Source organism: Trachurus japonicus, chromosome 4, assembly GCF_045865225.1.
Source record: "Trachurus japonicus isolate A0001 chromosome 4, Traja_1.0".
Lineage (NCBI taxonomy): Eukaryota > Metazoa > Chordata > Actinopteri > Carangiformes > Carangidae > Trachurus > Trachurus japonicus.
Genome location: NC_140910.1, coordinates 13,227,749 through 13,244,464, shown reverse-complemented (window position 1 = coordinate 13,244,464; position 16,716 = coordinate 13,227,749). Strand labels below are relative to the sequence as shown.

The window sequence follows — 16,716 nt, the reverse complement described above, 5'->3', positions numbered from 1 at the left end:
GACTATAGTTTGCCACTGTGGAAAATGAAATATCCCGACAACATGTAAATGCAGCGTTAATGTCTTGTAAATGAAACAAAACACAAAAGTAAAGAACAATTCTAAATAAGTCACAAAACTATTAAAAACACTGTGTCCGTGTGTAAAGATGACTTTGATACTTAACAAGTTATAAAAAGGGGAACTGCATTTTATCTCATAACTTTTCTCATAACTACATTTCCCATGAACGTTTGCGATGTCACTTGACGTTTAGATGGTCTCACGTGACAAACATATCAACAAATCCCTAACTAGTCGCATATTTTGGGAAACTGGTTGCCAATAACCTCCGTGGATATAAAATTGATGTCCTCAACGCTCAGAACGCAAAGCAGTCTTACCTGCCCTGGTGCTGACATCTGGATTCCTCTGAGCCTTTTCTACGGTAGGCTGCATTTTGATTTTCTCTTCATTTCCTCCTCTGTAAGCCATATGCATACCCTGATCGAAAACATACACTCCACGATGTAATATTCATGGTAGTTTAACCTCAGGGTATTTTGACAGATCTCTCTCTCTCTCTCTTGTTCTTAACATGTGCGGTTTATCCGTATATCAAGGTTGCCTTGTTAGCCATGGCTCTTTCTGGTAAAAAGCTGACAGGACTTGTTGCAGCTACATTCACTCCATTCAACAAATCTGGGTAAGCAACCTTTACAAACCACTCTCCTACCTGTGTTTTGCATAAATGTAGCATTCAGTGATGCGTTTGCTGTGTGTGACTGTACATTCAGTTTGCCTGTGCGGCATAGCCTATATGTGCCCATCACACACCCACTAGGCCAGGATAATGCAGTATAGGCTATATGGTAATCTGTGTGTCAATATTCTTTACATTTTCCCCCAAAACAGTGAAGTCGACCTCTCACAGATTGGACCTTATGTTACCTACTTGAAAGAGAAACAAGGTGTAAAGAACATATTTGGTAAGTTTTGTCATCTATAGGCTATGTCTATGTGAATCTCTGATGTTGCATGTTTTACCTAGTTGGTTTGTAGGCAAACCTGCTCTATTAACCTTGCAACTCTGGTTAAACTATATTTTGTTACTTGCAATTAGTTAGTTTCAAAAAATAACTAAAAGGGAAAAAAAATAAGAAAAGAATATAAGTTTCTATGAGAGGGAAAAGAGACATGGTGATTCTGCTGGGCAGTGTATCTGGAATAGTGTTTTGATGATAAAACAGAAAATATTGAAACGCTGTTTGTTTCGCAATACTTTTTGTAATCGTCTAATGTAGTGTTTTACCATTCGTAGAGGCCAAGTCCAAATGGTTTCCTATCCACAAAGGCCTAATTCTTCTTTTTGTACATTATATTACATTTTTTTATATCATTTGATATCACATCAATATAATTTTTTGTTAATTCTGACTTTCTGACTGTAAATTTGACTGGTTTAGTCATGTTAGAAATAAGTATGCATTACATATTTGAGATGTCACAATAGAAACATGACTGGGCTTGCATTTATCAAAAACAAGATTAGGCTAAAGCTCTCCAAATGTCAGTCATAATTCTGAGGAAATGAGTGTTATTGCGTCATTCTAAAAACAGCCACAAAGAGCATGCATTTACTGGCAGTGGTTGACAGTTTAATATTACTTGCGAAACCCATACAATCAAACTCAGGACACACTTTCCAACGCTGTTGGTCTAATACCCCACAGGGTGCCTTCATATTTAATTTAACAGACAGTGTTTTGTCTATGTAGTGTGATGGCTATGGTTGACTGCTATGGTTATGGCTAACGATCCATGATATACAATGAAAGAGAAGGCCAGCGTTAAATATGCCCTTTTCTCTGCATTGATTAGGGCTAATTGATGTTTCCTGTGTTTTAAACATGACTCTGATTTCTGTTCATTTCACACTTTGCACAAACTCATAATTTCCTCACTGGGCCCCGTAAGAGCTGTCTGCATGTCTGTACGTCATCCGTGCCTTGTTTTTAATTCATTGTGTTCTTACTTATCTCAGTGTCTGCATCACTGCTGATTACCCTTGAAATAGTTTTGTTCTGTCAAATATTGCACACTCAGTCATTCTGGTGGTGAACCACTTGATGAATTGGGCCTATTTTCCTTTAAGATCCTCTTTTGTGTTAACTTTCACTTTTTTGTCCTGTACAGCAGTTAGGTAAACTTTGGTTGATTTAAATGTGCTTTATAAATAAAGTTTGATTTGACTTGGCTTTACCTGTTTGCAGTGAATGGCACCACCGGAGAGAGCATGTCTCTCAGTGTTGAAGAGAGGAAGAAGTTGGCAAAGGAATGGTGTCAGAAATCCAAGGAGAAGTAAGTTATCACACTTCCACTTTGTCTGAACATTTGTCAATATGTCAATTTAAGACTAAGGAGAATGGTTGAGTTTGCAAAATTTCTTTTGCCTTCATGTGTGTGCATGTCTCTACAGAATGGATCAGGTGATTGTGCATGTCGGTTGCATGAGCGTGAAAGACTCCCAAGAACTGGTGAGTTATGTCTTCGTGAATCATCAATGATGACACAAACATTGAATAAAACCAAGAACTCACAAGAAAACCACACGCTTTGTTTCACAAAGGTAGATTATTAGATGATAGGCAGAGTTATTCCAGTGTACCATACTTATTTTACTTTTACTTTCTTAGATTCTTAGAAATCTGACTTCAGTCACCAAAGAAACATATCCCTCCCAGCTAGCCCGGTGCCAGTCTAGTCCAGCTATTTCATCTTCATCTTATCCAGCATTAAATATGAATCCCCAGATTGATTTTTCTCCAAGGATATTTTCAATCAGGGCTCATATTTTTCAGTCTCTAGTAACTGCATGGCAATAAAACACATGTGCTTTTAGATGTACTGTAGTTAAATTAATTCTGGTGAATGATTAAATAAAAAGTTTTGTTCATGTTACTTTTTGCATGGACCACAACAGAGGGGCCAGATCTATAATCACAAATGTCATTGACTGACTGTTTAGTGTTAAGTAATCAGCTTCCCACCACTGCCAGCCCAGTGCCCCGTTGCTGAGTTGGAGTTTCCCCATCAGCTGTTGCTGACACTGGGCACCACTGCTAATGTGATGAGATGATGTGAGTTGTTTAAAGCGGTTGCACAACTACATCCTCAATTTCACACATTTTCAGACATTGATCATTACGAAGTCCAGCCAAAAAGTAGACTTTGACCTAGTTTCTTCCTAATCACAGAGCATGTACACATGGAAGTGTTTTTCAATCTGTTTAATGGGTTTGGGATTTTTTCCAGCATGACACAAACAACTATACACCTTAGTAAAGATAAACTATGTTTAAGGCTTAGGCACTGTGAAAGCATCAAATGTAAAGTAGGAAACGGGGAAGTTCAAAAATCCCTTTGCCCTTGATCACAAAGTTGTAATGTGTATATAGTACAAACGTCATCATATAAAAGCTGACACAGACATCATGTAAAGTCCAAAACGTTCTTTAGTGAAATCTAACCTCCTACCTTCATGTGATCTAACACACCCTCTTTCCATCCACTACTATTAGGAAAACTGTCCTTCTCATTTGCTGCAATCAAATAAAAATAAAAAAACACTAAAACTTGATGATTTTGTATCTACGGTATATCTGCTTTCAGATGCCGTCTAAATGCAATTCTTAATGACACCTGTAAATGTTTTACTACAGCCTGATACAGTGTTTTATGGCACTTGCCAGGCCAACAGAATTTTGTTTTTAATATTTTGTCTTGTAAAATATAGGTTTAATAAAAAGAGAAATATGGGTGAGTGGAGAATTGTTAACTTTTAAAGGGATAGTTCAACATTTTGGCAAATTGGCCCATTGCCATAATCCCTATAGTTTTAGGAGTAGTAGTTCGTTACCTTTAATTGTGTTGGCTACGCTACGGGGCTGATGGGATTTCTTGGTTTCCCTCATCAAACTCATCAAATACACAATCCAACAACTCCAAAAATGCTCTCATGGACAAGTTGTGACCTGCACATTCACCACGCTATGAGATAATAACGGAACATTACGAGACAGAGTTGTTTTCGAGGCAAATCTAGAGACTGCTTGCCAAAAAACTGCCCCCGACGGGAACACGTTTAAGTGGTTAAGCATGAATTTAACTGGAAAACAACTCCATTCTGTGGAACTGATCTGCTTCATTCTATAAGATTTTTGTCATTTTACATTGTCTTTTATAGCCTTTAGCGGTGAGACATACCTACGAGTCATCTGTCTCCACTCTCTCTGTTCTCTGTTCCCCCAGGCCCGCCATGCACAGGAGATTGAGGCTGATGGGATAGCAGTCATTTCCCCCTCTTTCTTCAAGCCCCGCACTGCAGGTATATAATGTGGGAATGTTTTCAGATGAAAGGTCAATGCCTGTTGAAAAGGTGTCCTGCTTTATATCCACTTTGTGATTTCATCCAAGCATCATTACCATATTGATACTGTATCACAACCTAAACAAGAAAGACACAGATATTTGTCACAACTTACTATACAGAGGCTGGAAATTTTAATGAATTATTACGTGGAACTGGGTTATCATTAAGAGTGAATGGTTAGATATTCAGCTAATTATCCAGTTTTTTGGAGATGCTCTACTCCATATATAATGTGTTCCTTCTCACCCTTTATAGAAGCCCTGAAGAAGTACCTCGCTGCGGTGGCTGAAGTTGCTCCAGGAGTTCCCTTCTATTATTATCATATTCCAGCTGTCACCGGTGTTAATGGTTAGTGCTATTGATGAAGGATTCTGCATCTGGCAACTATGGAGAAACAGGTGGCTTGTTAAATTCTTTACTGATGGCACACAGAATGTGACCTGCGCTTTTGCTTCCTCAGTGCTGGCAAGAGATGTGCTGGACGGTATTAAGGACCTCATTCCTTCCTACAGAGGAGTGAAGTTCTCGGGCACTGATATGATGGACTTCGGTCAGTGTATGAGCTACAGTCAGCCTAACGACTGGTCAGTCCTCTACGGTGTGGACGAGGTCGGTCTTCACTCCTTCTCCCTCTGCTCTGTGCTGTTATATATATATATACATTGAAATGTGGCAGCATGTAACTCGAACCAAGGGTTTTTTCTTTTTCCACAGCAACTACTAGCAGGTCTGGCTTTTGGAGCCCACGGAGCAGTTGGCAGGTAAGTGTATGAGTTTGCATATTTGTAAAATAATTTGTTTCCTTTCTTGCTCTGTGCTACACAGTTATGCACAAAGACAATGTTGTTAATATCTCGTCCTACAGCACATACAACTATATGGGATGTCATATCAACGAGCTCATATCAGATTTTGAGGAGGGCCACCTTACCAAGGCCAGAGAAACACAGGTATTGTCCATCTGCCTGTTTTTGCCCCAGACTCTCTCTTATGAGAATTTGCATCAATTTTGGTTTCTGATATCTTTGTCTGATTTCCATGAGCAGTTCAAGATGCAAGATGTTCTTGCTTATGCCAAGAAAGCCGGTAAGTAGTGTTTGTGTAATGTGTGATTTTCATACCATATTTACCACATATAAGACAAATACAGCAGTGGTTCTCTGTTTGTGACTATATCTGCTTTATTGTTAATGGCAGGCTTTGACGTGGGAGTAAATAAGCAGTTGATGAATGAGCTGTCAGGCTTGAATTTGGGGCCTCCTCGACTTCCTGTGATGCCCTGCCCTCCAAGTCATGCTTTGGCTATTGCAAAGAAATATCACTCCTTATTTCCTACTTGCTGATTTGTTTATACTGGATTGTTTGGCACTAAAAATCCCTCAGTTGCCTTAACATGTACAGTCAAATCAAAGTAGCAATTTATTACACTTTTTAACAAACCTTTCTGTTGAACAGGAGAGGAATTATTGCCAATCATAAATCTACATTTTTTGGACCTTTTGCACATAGTTCCAGGCAGGTGCACAGTCAGGGGACAGTTTAGGCTGAGGCATTTCTGTGAAATCATTTCATAATAGTATTTGAGTTATACAGTTAGCAATTTAGCATTTTTAGCTTTTAAATATCTTGAAACTTACAAGTGGGCTTCACTGTTATCATAAAAAAACTGGAATGTTTTCATAACGGTTCATCAAGAGTATATTTACTTTCTTGAATATAATATAAAATTTTTATGGGCATTCTTTTTACAGTCTATGACATTCTCTAATGAGATATTTGTCAAGAGTTAATCTTTTCCATTGATTGGGGAAAAAGCCTATTATTGTTCATAACATATTCATAAAATAGTTACTACATTGCCCAGGGAAATATGGCACTTTTACTACATTCAGGGAACTAGTGTCACAACTGAGCAGTATTGCTGTTATTATCTTGTACTGTGTAAAGCCATAACTGGTCTGAACTTGAGAATTTGAGCACTCAAAGCCTTATTTTGTAAGTAAGAGGAATATTAACACAAAATAAACATTTTCATGAATGAAATGTCTAACACTCCAAGACACACTGCTGAAACATAATCACATAAACACACTCACAAATGACATGCATTATTTTTTGAATTATTTACTCTTAAATGGCATTAAAAGGGAATCAAAATGTTGTACTAATAAATGCAGTTATTCAACCCTGATTCATGTCTTGTTGCTGGAGAAAAATAAAACAACAAGGCAAGATTATCTCCAAGACTTGCTCTAACACGTCATGGTGGTCTGTTGTGGATTTCTGTTTTTCTTTTGGAGAAAGGGGGTTTGTGTTCTGTTTGTATAAAAGCCTCTGAGAGCAAGTAATAACCTGTTTGAATTTGTGGAAATCATCAGTTCCCATACCCGACTGTAGAAATTAAACATCAGTGATGGTTTGTTTGCTCAGACTAATAATTAACTCTTTAATTGTGGTTTGACTGTAGCTTTTTCTGGGTTTGATTCCCTTTTCGACAGAGATCACACATGGCCCCACTCTCAAAATGTCTCCATGGAAATGTTCTAGTTTAAAAAGAAAAAGAAAAGAAATGTGGACTAATACGTCTTTTCGTAAACATTTTCCAAAACCATTTGGTGCCAATTAAAACTTGTATTTAGGGCTGATTACTGTGCCCACCTTTGATTAATGACAGGTCTAACAGACTCAGAGGAGTCCCCAATTAATGGCCTCATTAAATCTTTCACCTTGTGAGGAAGATGCTTATGACCTTTTCATTTTCCACTGTCATTGTCAACATTTAAATCATAATCAATCAACAATAAGTGAGTAAGCAGAATAAGCAACACATCTATCTAATTTTAAGAGGCACAACAATATTGCTCCAAATACACCGACTGTGATGCGGAACCTTCGCGTGTCGCTTATTTCCGTGCAACAGGCGCACGGAGGGGTTTAGCTGTGACACACAAAGCTCTAGCGTTTCCGGCCAGCTCAGCGCGTCAGTCCTGTGGTGTTGTCAGTTCACAGCCTGTCAAACAGTGGTACTACCAGTCACCTGTAACACTCACCGGGCGGTGGAGAAACACCAGTAGACGGCGGAAACATGGTGCTGCTGACGATGATCGCTCGGCTGGCGGACGGTCTGCCGCTGGCCGCTTCCATGCAGGAGGACGAGCAGGTTCACATTTCACCTCTTTTGCCTTCTGTGGTCGCTAGTTAGCTGCCTGGTTTTGCTTTTCACCAGTCCAGGCTTCTGCTATAAACGCCTCATATAAGGATGTAGAAATGCCACAGCGACACGTTAAGTTAGCTAGCACAGACAGAGCAGCTGGCCAGCTCTGACTCCTCCGGGACCTCCACCGTGGGGGGGTGGATCGGAGGTTTTCCTCCAGATGTGGGTCCAGGAGGACTCGACCAGTGGCTGCTGTGTGTATGTGTAACTTATTAAGGCGACCGCACAGTGACTAGGTGATAAGCAGAGAGGCCTGTCTATCTATTCCGTATCAAAAACCATACTGAACTGCTGGCTCATTCATCAGAGTTTCAACCCTGACCCTGTTCAGATGTTGGCTCCAGCCTTCTGAGCGTTGCACAACTGCAGTGACACTTGGTGTTGGTTTGGCTGTAGCTTTTTCCAGGACTCAGTGTAGGTCAATCTGCAGTCCAAACATTTGCATGTCTACATATTGTACATGAAAGCAAATCTCAAGTCAGATATAGATAAGTATAACGTCATCAACCACACCATTTGTTTTGTTCAGTAAAGCATGTAAAAATGCTGCAAGTATCAGTCAGTTTGAACTCATCACGGTGATATCTCATCGTCATGTATATTAGCTGATAAATCAACAAGGAATACCACCCTGAATGGCAAATACACCGTATTTGTTTGAGGGGATTTGAAAAGGGTGTTGCCATTACATAGTTTGTCCACCAGAGAGCATCATTTGAATATCCTGACAGTACATGACAGTGTGACAACTGGCACATAGGGGCCCTTTAAAAAAAAAAAAAAATTTTAAACCCCAAGGACTGTAATTGGTAAAAGTATCAAATCCAGTATCAGTTGTCCTCAAATGGAACCTTTTTAATACAGTTTATGTGTTTTTAAGCCAAGCATGTTCTAATTGTAACCAGTTGTAATGTTTTAATATGTATGAGCATGACTTAACAGGAGTCTAACATTTCTCCTTCGCTCTCTTGTTTGCTTTCAAAAAGGGAAGTGAAAAGGTTTGTTGTCTCTCTGCTCTGTGCTTCGACATCATATGTGTTTTCTTTGATGTTTTAGTGTTGTTGTAAATGCTCTGTTCGTTGGTCCACGGGGACAACTCACAAGAAATGAATACAATCCACCAGGCAGACGATGCTGACAATTTTTTACCCTAAGGACAAAGTGGCGATTTGCTGCCCTTAGTCTCAGATGTGGCATCACACTGCTGAGAGTGTCTGTAGTTTTTCACATGAAGAGTTAATTTTGTGGAAAACAGTGTGATTTTGTTTCTCTGTCTACAGTAATTCACACACTTGACATTTTCATAGTGTATATCTCTAGTAATATCTCTACCTACCTTTGTAACAAATGTCAGTTTCCAGCACTATTTTTTAAACACTATTTCTCTCTGTGTGAGATGTATAATAACCACTGTTCTTTTTTTTTTTTTTTTTTACCTGTGTAGTTGGGTCGGGATCTTCAACAGTATCAGAGTCAAGCTAAGCAGCTCTTCAGGAAACTCAACGAACAGAGTCCCACACGCTGCACTTTGGAGGCTGGTTCCATGTCATTTCAGTGAGTGACTATGAAGTGGTTGGCAGAGAGGACTTGTACACCAAATTAGGGCTAGATAACCCATCACTCGGTTGCCAGTAATAGTTTCTAGGTAGTTTTTACAGTAATTATGTCACCTTGAAGTTCAAATGTGGCAATACAGTATTACCCAGAAGCTGTGTTCCTAATTTTCTCGTCTCTGCAGCTATTTTATAGAGAAAGGAGTGTGCTACCTTGTGCTGTGTGAAGCCAGTTTTCCCAAGAAGCTGGCCTTTGCGTACCTAGAAGACCTGCAGGCAGAGTTTCATGAGCAACATGGAAAGAAGGTTCCCACAGTATCTCGGCCTTACTCCTTCATTGAATTTGGTAAGAACAAACCATTGCTGCTCACATCAATATCTAACCTTACATCAGCAGTCCTATTGATTAAAGGGATATTTCAACATTTTGGCAAATTTGCCCATTGCCATAATCCCTATAGTGTCAGGGGTAGGTTCATTACCTTAATTGTCGGTGCAAGCTGTTTTGAGATCTGCGGGGCAGAGATGCAAGCTGCTCAGAGCTACGCTACGGAGGCTCATGGTATTTCCGGGTTTCCCCCATCAAACTCATCAAATACACAATCCAACAACTCCCAAACCCTCTCTTGGACAAGTTGTGACCTGCACATTCACCACGCTATGAAATAATAATGGAATGTTACGAGACAGAGCTGTTTTCGAGGTAAATGCAAAGCTAGTGTTGTGCCGAAAAGAGACTGCTTGCCGAAAAACGACTGCACCCAATGGGAACAGGCGTTTACCTCGAAAACAACTCTGTCTCGTAACGTTCCATTATTATCATATAGCGTGGTGAATGTTCAGGTCACAACTTGTCCATGAGAGCGTTTTGGAGTTGTTGGATTGTGTATTTGTTGAATTTTGAGGGAAAGCAAGAAATAACATGAGCCTCCGTAGCGTTAGCTGAGCAGCTTGTATCTCTCTCCTGCAGATCTCAAAACAGCTTGCACCGACAATTAAAGGTAACAAACCTACTCCTATGGCTGTAGGGATTATGGCAACGGGCGAATTTGCCAATATGTTGAACTATCCCTTTAAAAATTCAAATATCTGCTTCTTTATTGTTTGCACTGCCCATTAACATGTTATAGAGGAAGTACAGCTGCATTGACACTTAAGATTTTAAACATTAACCAGAGGGTGTCATTACCCAGAATACAACTCAACCACCTCCACCACTGTTGATTGTTGACATGGGCAAAACCACTATGGCCCAAGTCTGCATCACCTTTTGTCAGCTTTCTTGATGAATCACTACAGATGAACTCTGCTTTAAACTGCGTTTAGTTTCCCCTTACACTATGAATTCATTGTTTCACATCACTACCCCATGAAAAGTCAGTGCCACATACTGTATGTCCCATAGAGAATCAGTTGGAGCAACACTGCTCTGCTGCTGAGTTTTATTTTTTAGTTAACCCTCCTGTTGTCCACCTGGGTCAAGGAGGAAGGAAGGCAGGAAGGACAAAGGAAAAGTAGGAAGGAAGGAAGGAAGGAAAGATAGATGGAGGGAGGGTACAGATTGGGTCAAAAAGGAAGGAAGAATGGTAGGAAGAAAGGAAGGACAAAGGGAAAGAAGGGAGGAAAGAAAGAAAGATGGAGGGTCAATTGGATCAAAAGAGGAAGGAAGAAGAAGTGAGGACGAAGGGAAGGAAGGAAGGAAGGAGGAAGGGAACAAATTGGGTCAGTTTGACCCAGAAAGACAACACAAATTATGTTTCTGAAATCTGCCAGCAAAGGAAAACATGCAGATATAACAGTCTACCGGTGCTGTGGAATAAGACTCATCTGAGCAACTCATTTGGCTGTAAATTAATTAGAAAAAACACTTCCCCTTCTAGTTTTAATTTATTATACTCTTGACATGTCTTCCCTGTTAGATACCTACATCCAAAAAACCAAGAAATCATACATTGACAGTCGAGCAAGAAGGAATCTGGGCAGCATCAACACAGAGCTCCAGGACGTCCAGAGGATCATGGTGGCTAACATAGAGGAGGTGCTGCAGAGAGGAGAGGCTCTCTCTGGTGAGTCTGTGTTATCTCAGACTTATGCTTTGTGATGCTCTCAGGACAGACACTACAGCTGTGACCTGTTTGTTTCTTTATTTTGATTTGTCTTTATCTCTGTGCCTCCCTCCTCCTTTTGCACATTCCTCTTTCCTCCTTTTTTTTTTTTTTTTAATTCCAATTCCCTTTCCTCTGGTTTCTGCTCCCCTGCAGCACTCGACTCTAAGGCCAGCAATTTGTCCAGCCTGTCAAAGAAGTACAGGAGCGACGCCAAGTATCTGAATACCCGCTCCACCTATGCCAAGCTGGCAGCTGGTGGTGTCTTTTTCATCATGCTGATTGTCTATGTACGCTTTTGGTGGCTCTGAGAGAGAAAGAAGAGAAGAGGACAAGAAGAAGTAGAAGAAGATGAGGGAGGAGGTATTGAAGTGGAAAATGAGCTGCATACTCTGCAGACACTTAAGAAAAGCTGTCACCTTCGACTAAAAAAACAGGATCCCTGCTCTTAATAAGACTTTACAGACCTACACTATCACCCGTTTTGTTCTCACCTGTCCATGGATGTGTGACCTGAATATAAATGATGTCATAATACATAGTTTTATTATTAACAATAATGTTATATTGATTGCTTTGTTTTTGAAGGCAATTTCTGTGCAAAAATGAAGAGAAAAAGAAATTTCCTGTTGTGTGATTATCCAAAGCTGTTCTGTACTGTACCGTACCAGAGTGACTGGTGAAATCTTGTATACTGCCTAGTAATACAAAAAATAAGGAAAATAGGAGGAAAAAAATACTTTTTTTTTTAAATCCTGAGCACATCATACAAGTATTGCTGTTCCTTGATAATCACAGTAGTAATGACTTGACAGACTCTGGACAATACAAATGGATGACAAATGTGGCGTTATTCTTAGGCAGTTGAATCGGCTGAACAATATACATAAAGTAAGTTAAGTGGACTGTTTTTTTTTAATGCTGTATGGAAGCCTTGCGATGCTATTTCACCGTGTCTGATTTAACAGTTTTTTTGTTTTGTTTTTTTGCGATTATGGGATGTCATTGACCATTTAAGGGACTGTGGGAAAATTATTAGGAGGGGAAAGGTGGTCATCAAAGAGGGAGGGGGGGGGTATAGTTTTTTTTTCTTCAAGTGAAGTGACTGACTGATTTTTTAAGAGAGCAGGAGAGGGGAGTTATTTTTCCAACTTTGCTTTGCAAGATAATTTAAGAAGAAAGTCTGATAAGTTGCAAATGATGGGTTTAGTATGCACAGTGTTTTAACTAGATGCCATGTTTCATGCACTGAGGACAAAGGGAAAATATTGAGAATGTGTAATATATATAAGATTTATGCCCTCTCCTCTGCCCCAATAATTTTCATACAGTCCCTAATCTGATCTGAACTGTGTGCATTCACTCTCCCTTTATGCTCTCTTGCACCGTGACCATGTGGACCAGCATCTTTCTGTAAGCAGGCATTAAAAAAAAAAAAGAAGAAGAAAAAGATTTGATGTCTGGTCAGGTCCTTATATTTTGTATGAACTTTACACAAGTGTAGACTCGATTTAAAAGTTGGTAACAGGCTGACAGTTAATGGTGTTAAAGCCAGCTGCTGTCTGCTCTCAGCTGGAAAGGACACCTCTCTTTCTGCCCTGTCTGCTATCTGAATAAAATCATTTGTTAGAGGAACTGATGTTTATCAAGTGTTTCTTCACTGGTAATACAAGTGTTACCTGATGTTGAGGTGAAAGTCTCACTGTTTATTTAACCAAACAAATGCCTTTAGTGTATATAATTGTGATCCTGCTCTTAGAAAAACAAAAGTATAGGTAACTTAAGTGGGGTTGTCTAAGAGGGAAGATCACTTATTTTAACTGCTAGTTAAAGAAAGATTTCCCATGGTTGTGTGAGTAATAATTAATATGCAAAAGGTTTCCAGGTAAAAAAAAATAAAATATATGGAAAAATAAATCAAAATACTTAGAGAACACCAAATTCTGAGTATGAAACTCTGACTCAAACAGTCCTTCCGCGTAATGTTTTTGATTAAAAAAAGAAAAAAAAAGTTTCTTTCAGACGTACAACACGGTTTCAGGAGAAAGGGCTACAAGCTGTGGGTGTCACTGCCTGAACATTTATTTTCAAACATTAATTACCCAGAAACTTAATCTGAATTCACTTTATATGTCATTTGCCACCATGAACACAGTGACACACGGCAATAGCGTTATTGACCAGCAGGTGGAGCGCTTTGCTTAATGTTGCAGTGAAGCAGTAGAAATGTGAGGCTGTAAAATTTCCCTGAATTGCAACTTCTGCTGTTCCTGTTAGCTGAGCTCCAAATCATAGGTTAGTTATAAAAAGAAGAGAAAAAAAGAAAAAATAATAGGCTGCAGCTTCTGTGCATCCGGGGAAAGAAAACCTGTTGCTGATGCAGGCTTCTGGCAAGTTCAGTATACGACAACTCCTAGCATTGTAAGCACAAAGAGCTGCAGTCTGATGCTTCAACAGGAAATGTCAGAAAAAAATAAGAAGAAGCAGAGGGTAGCATGCCAAAAACAAACCACAGGGCACAGACTAACCTTTTCACCTTTCACGGGAAGTGGATATTTGTAAGTTTGGCCTCATTTGAGATATAAGTTGTCTTTCTGTGCAATCTTTCACCCACTGAAACAGACCTCATTACCTGATAGAGTTTTTTTTTGCAAAGTTTCCTTCACATTAACTCTTTCTGTTGCTGATTATTACTTGTCACTATGAGCCCGTGCACATTTTTGCAGCAGTGATGCACAAATCTGCCAGCTCTACTGCAGCAACAGCAGAAGTGTAGTAATGGACTTGTGTCAGAGATGACTTTTTAATCACATCCTGTGAGTCTGTCACTATTTCTGCAGCCATTCTCCTTATATGGAAAAACCTTTTGCCTGTTATTTAAAACTTTTTTCTTAAAAAAAAAAAAAATATTTTGAAACTGATTTTGCAGCATTGTTTCCTGTGTAGCACATTTACTTTTGTTGTGAAAGGGGCTCTTCCTCCATCACTTTAATATGCAAATGAAGTGTTTTTTTCTTTAGGCTGAGATGATTCTGTCTTTCCTTCCTCTGTCATAGACCTACTGTATACTCGGTTCATTTCATCAGAGTTCCTTCAAAGATCTGGCTTTGTGTTTTTGTAGAATAACAAACACATATAAAGCTCAACAAATAAGAAGAGAAAGTCAAGTGTCACAGAGGTGAAGTGAAAAACCCATGCATGATTGTTTGTGTGTGTGTGTGTGTGTGTGTGTGTGTGTGTGTGTGTGTGCGTGTGTGTGTAAATGTCACAGTGATTACTGATAGGACAACGTATTCCTCTCTCACTCCAGTGCTTTTTCTCCTTCCTCTGCAGGTTACCATAGCAGCGGCGAGTGTGTGACAGTCATGTGAAAACGAAGCTGATTGGATTAAAATACTTTGTGTGATCAGGGGTCAGGAATACAGCACATGTGCTAAACACACATAGGCTGATTTAAACACACACACACACGCTCACTCACAAAGCGAGACTGGTAGAAAAAGCTGCAGTGCCCTCTACACATATATCTGTTTTCAATAACAAAACCTTTCAAGTACTCATATTACCCTATCTTGATTAAATTTCCTGTCAAAGACACAGACACAACCACAGCGCCGTCCACCCACACTCGACTTCTCCTGAGTCTTGTGCAATCTTAAAGAAACAGGACATTTAAAACAACGTGACCTTGACCTTGATCTCCAGCCACCTCGTCTCACAGACACTGGAACAGTCGCGCATGCAAATTCAGACTCAGCGACCGAGTTTCAGTTGTATTTCTGGCAGACCAACATGAGCACTTGAGGGAAACAAACACGCAGACAGCACGCCCTGTTGCAAATTCATTCATCCTTCCCCTGTGTGCCGCAAAGTCCACTGAACCTCTCAGACATTATCTTATTAGTGGGAGGCCACATTGTAGAGATGTTTTGATGATGAGGCATGTCCCACTACACACCCTGAGACTGAGGAGATCTGAGTCAGGATGTGTTGGAAAAAATTAATATACCAAATAAGTGGATTAAGATGTATCCATTAGGGTCAATTCGTGGTTAAACTTTCCTCCTTAGCACTTTTTCCCCTCATAACTACCATGGGTGTATTGTTGGTTATGCAAAATCATGTGCATATGACATTCCTTAACTGCAAAGGATCCATTCAAACAAATTAACAAATAGTGACAGAGTTGATTATGTGAGTTAGATGTGAGATAACACTAATATAAACTAGACTACAGGCACAGGCATTTGTACTTAAGCAATATGCTAATGCCATCAACGAGGTCACAGTGGAATGGCTTTTTTTTTTAGCAGGAATAAATATGTCATCCAAGGTTAACATTTCCTAACTTGTAAATGAGGCTGATTGGATCGTTATGAACCACAGTTATATGCAGATTTTTAAAAAATGACTTTATGATAGACCTAGATGGAGGAACAGCACATTTAGTTATTAGCATTCATCTTGTGGGAAACGTGAATGTCAAATGTCATGAAATGCCAGATCTGTTGGCAATCCATCCAAATGCAAAGCAGTTATTGCTCAGATGCTATATAGATACAACCTCTAGTTGTTTAATATTAAGAATATACTGTAAACTCTCAGCTGACAGCACTTTTAAAGAACACAGCTTTAAAAGAAAACAGTTTTTTCCCGGCATTTTGTTTTCATCTTGTTTCCCACTGTATTGCACACTTAACACATGTATTGTGGTGGGAAGATGCTGTGGTTGATGTCCCCGCCAATTAAATCATCTTGTAATGGCTCTGGCAAAAAAAATAAAAGAAAGAAAAAACATGCTCCATCCCATATCACACCAGCTTCCCACCTCATCCCAGCTGCTTCCCAGTCTCTTCCCCTTCATCATCTTCCCTCAAGCCCCCATCTAGTCCAATCAGAGTAAAGGGAAGCTGTGGAGACAGCAGCTGTATGGCAGAGGAGAAGGCCATAAAACGCAGAAGGCCGAAAGAGGAAGTCAAGGGACCTGGTGAGTTATTGCCCCCCAAACGTACACACCGGGTCCTGGGAACAGGGAACTTCTCACAGGGGGGGTCAAGTACGGACTGTGTTGCACAGGCCTGGACGTGCACCAAAGTTTGTGTATTTTTTATCACCTCATCACAGACCAATGATGACCCTTCACGCCTTGCTGTCATAATACTGCATGGGTCTATTTAAAAAAGAGCAGACTTTAACTCTGTAATAAAACCAATGCAATAAATTATCTTTTTCCCAGCGCTATATATTTACTCAGATCTCTCGCTGAGTGCTCTAATCACCGTTTAGGTGTGTAAGAATATGCCATAAACAAAAACAGTACACAGAGTGGGAAGAGAGAAATGTGAGAGTAGGTGACACAGAGGAGGAACTTAAAGACATGAACATGTTGCACTGGAAGAGATGCTTAGTTCACAGACATGAGCGAGTGTCTTT

General features: G+C 39.8%; 2 protein-coding genes across 2 annotated transcripts; both read left to right on the top strand.

Moving 5' to 3' along the window:
* Positions 1 to 276: 276 nt before the first annotated feature.
* On the top strand, positions 277 to 6,596 carry npl (N-acetylneuraminate pyruvate lyase (dihydrodipicolinate synthase)). The gene is made up of 12 exons (XM_085774077.1): positions 277 to 427; positions 603 to 685; positions 895 to 968; positions 2,253 to 2,340; positions 2,459 to 2,516; positions 4,291 to 4,366; positions 4,667 to 4,759; positions 4,872 to 5,020; positions 5,126 to 5,172; positions 5,277 to 5,361; positions 5,458 to 5,497; positions 5,609 to 6,596. Exons 2-12 carry the CDS (start codon positions 618 to 620, stop codon positions 5,752 to 5,754), a joined length of 924 nt encoding a protein of 307 aa, XP_085630203.1. The 5' UTR covers positions 277 to 427; positions 603 to 617; the 3' UTR covers positions 5,755 to 6,596.
* An 887-nt stretch (positions 6,597 to 7,483) lies between these two features.
* Positions 7,484 to 12,918, top strand: sec22bb (SEC22 homolog B, vesicle trafficking protein b). Its single transcript, XM_085774056.1, has 5 exons — positions 7,484 to 7,571; positions 9,070 to 9,179; positions 9,364 to 9,524; positions 11,098 to 11,244; positions 11,440 to 12,918. The coding sequence occupies exons 1-5, from the start codon at positions 7,497 to 7,499 to the stop codon at positions 11,592 to 11,594; spliced, it is 648 nt and encodes a 215-aa protein (XP_085630182.1). The 5' UTR covers positions 7,484 to 7,496; the 3' UTR covers positions 11,595 to 12,918.
* Positions 12,919 to 16,716: the final 3,798 nt, after the last annotated feature.

Excerpts from the sequence above, each read along its gene's own strand:
- npl (XM_085774077.1), top strand. The coding sequence starts at position 618 with ATGGCTCTTTCTGGTAAAAAGCTGACAGGACTTGTTGCAGCTACATTC. Across the intron at positions 969-2,252 it reads AGGTGTAAAGAACATATTTG|TGAATGGCACCACCGGAGAG; the intron begins GTAAGTTTTGTC and ends ACCTGTTTGCAG. Across the intron at positions 5,362-5,457 it reads CCAAGGCCAGAGAAACACAG|TTCAAGATGCAAGATGTTCT; the intron begins GTATTGTCCATC and ends TTCCATGAGCAG.
- sec22bb (XM_085774056.1), top strand. The coding sequence starts at position 7,497 with ATGGTGCTGCTGACGATGATCGCTCGGCTGGCGGACGGTCTGCCGCTG. Across the intron at positions 7,572-9,069 it reads CCATGCAGGAGGACGAGCAG|TTGGGTCGGGATCTTCAACA; the intron begins GTTCACATTTCA and ends TTACCTGTGTAG. Across the intron at positions 11,245-11,439 it reads GAGAGGAGAGGCTCTCTCTG|CACTCGACTCTAAGGCCAGC; the intron begins GTGAGTCTGTGT and ends GCTCCCCTGCAG.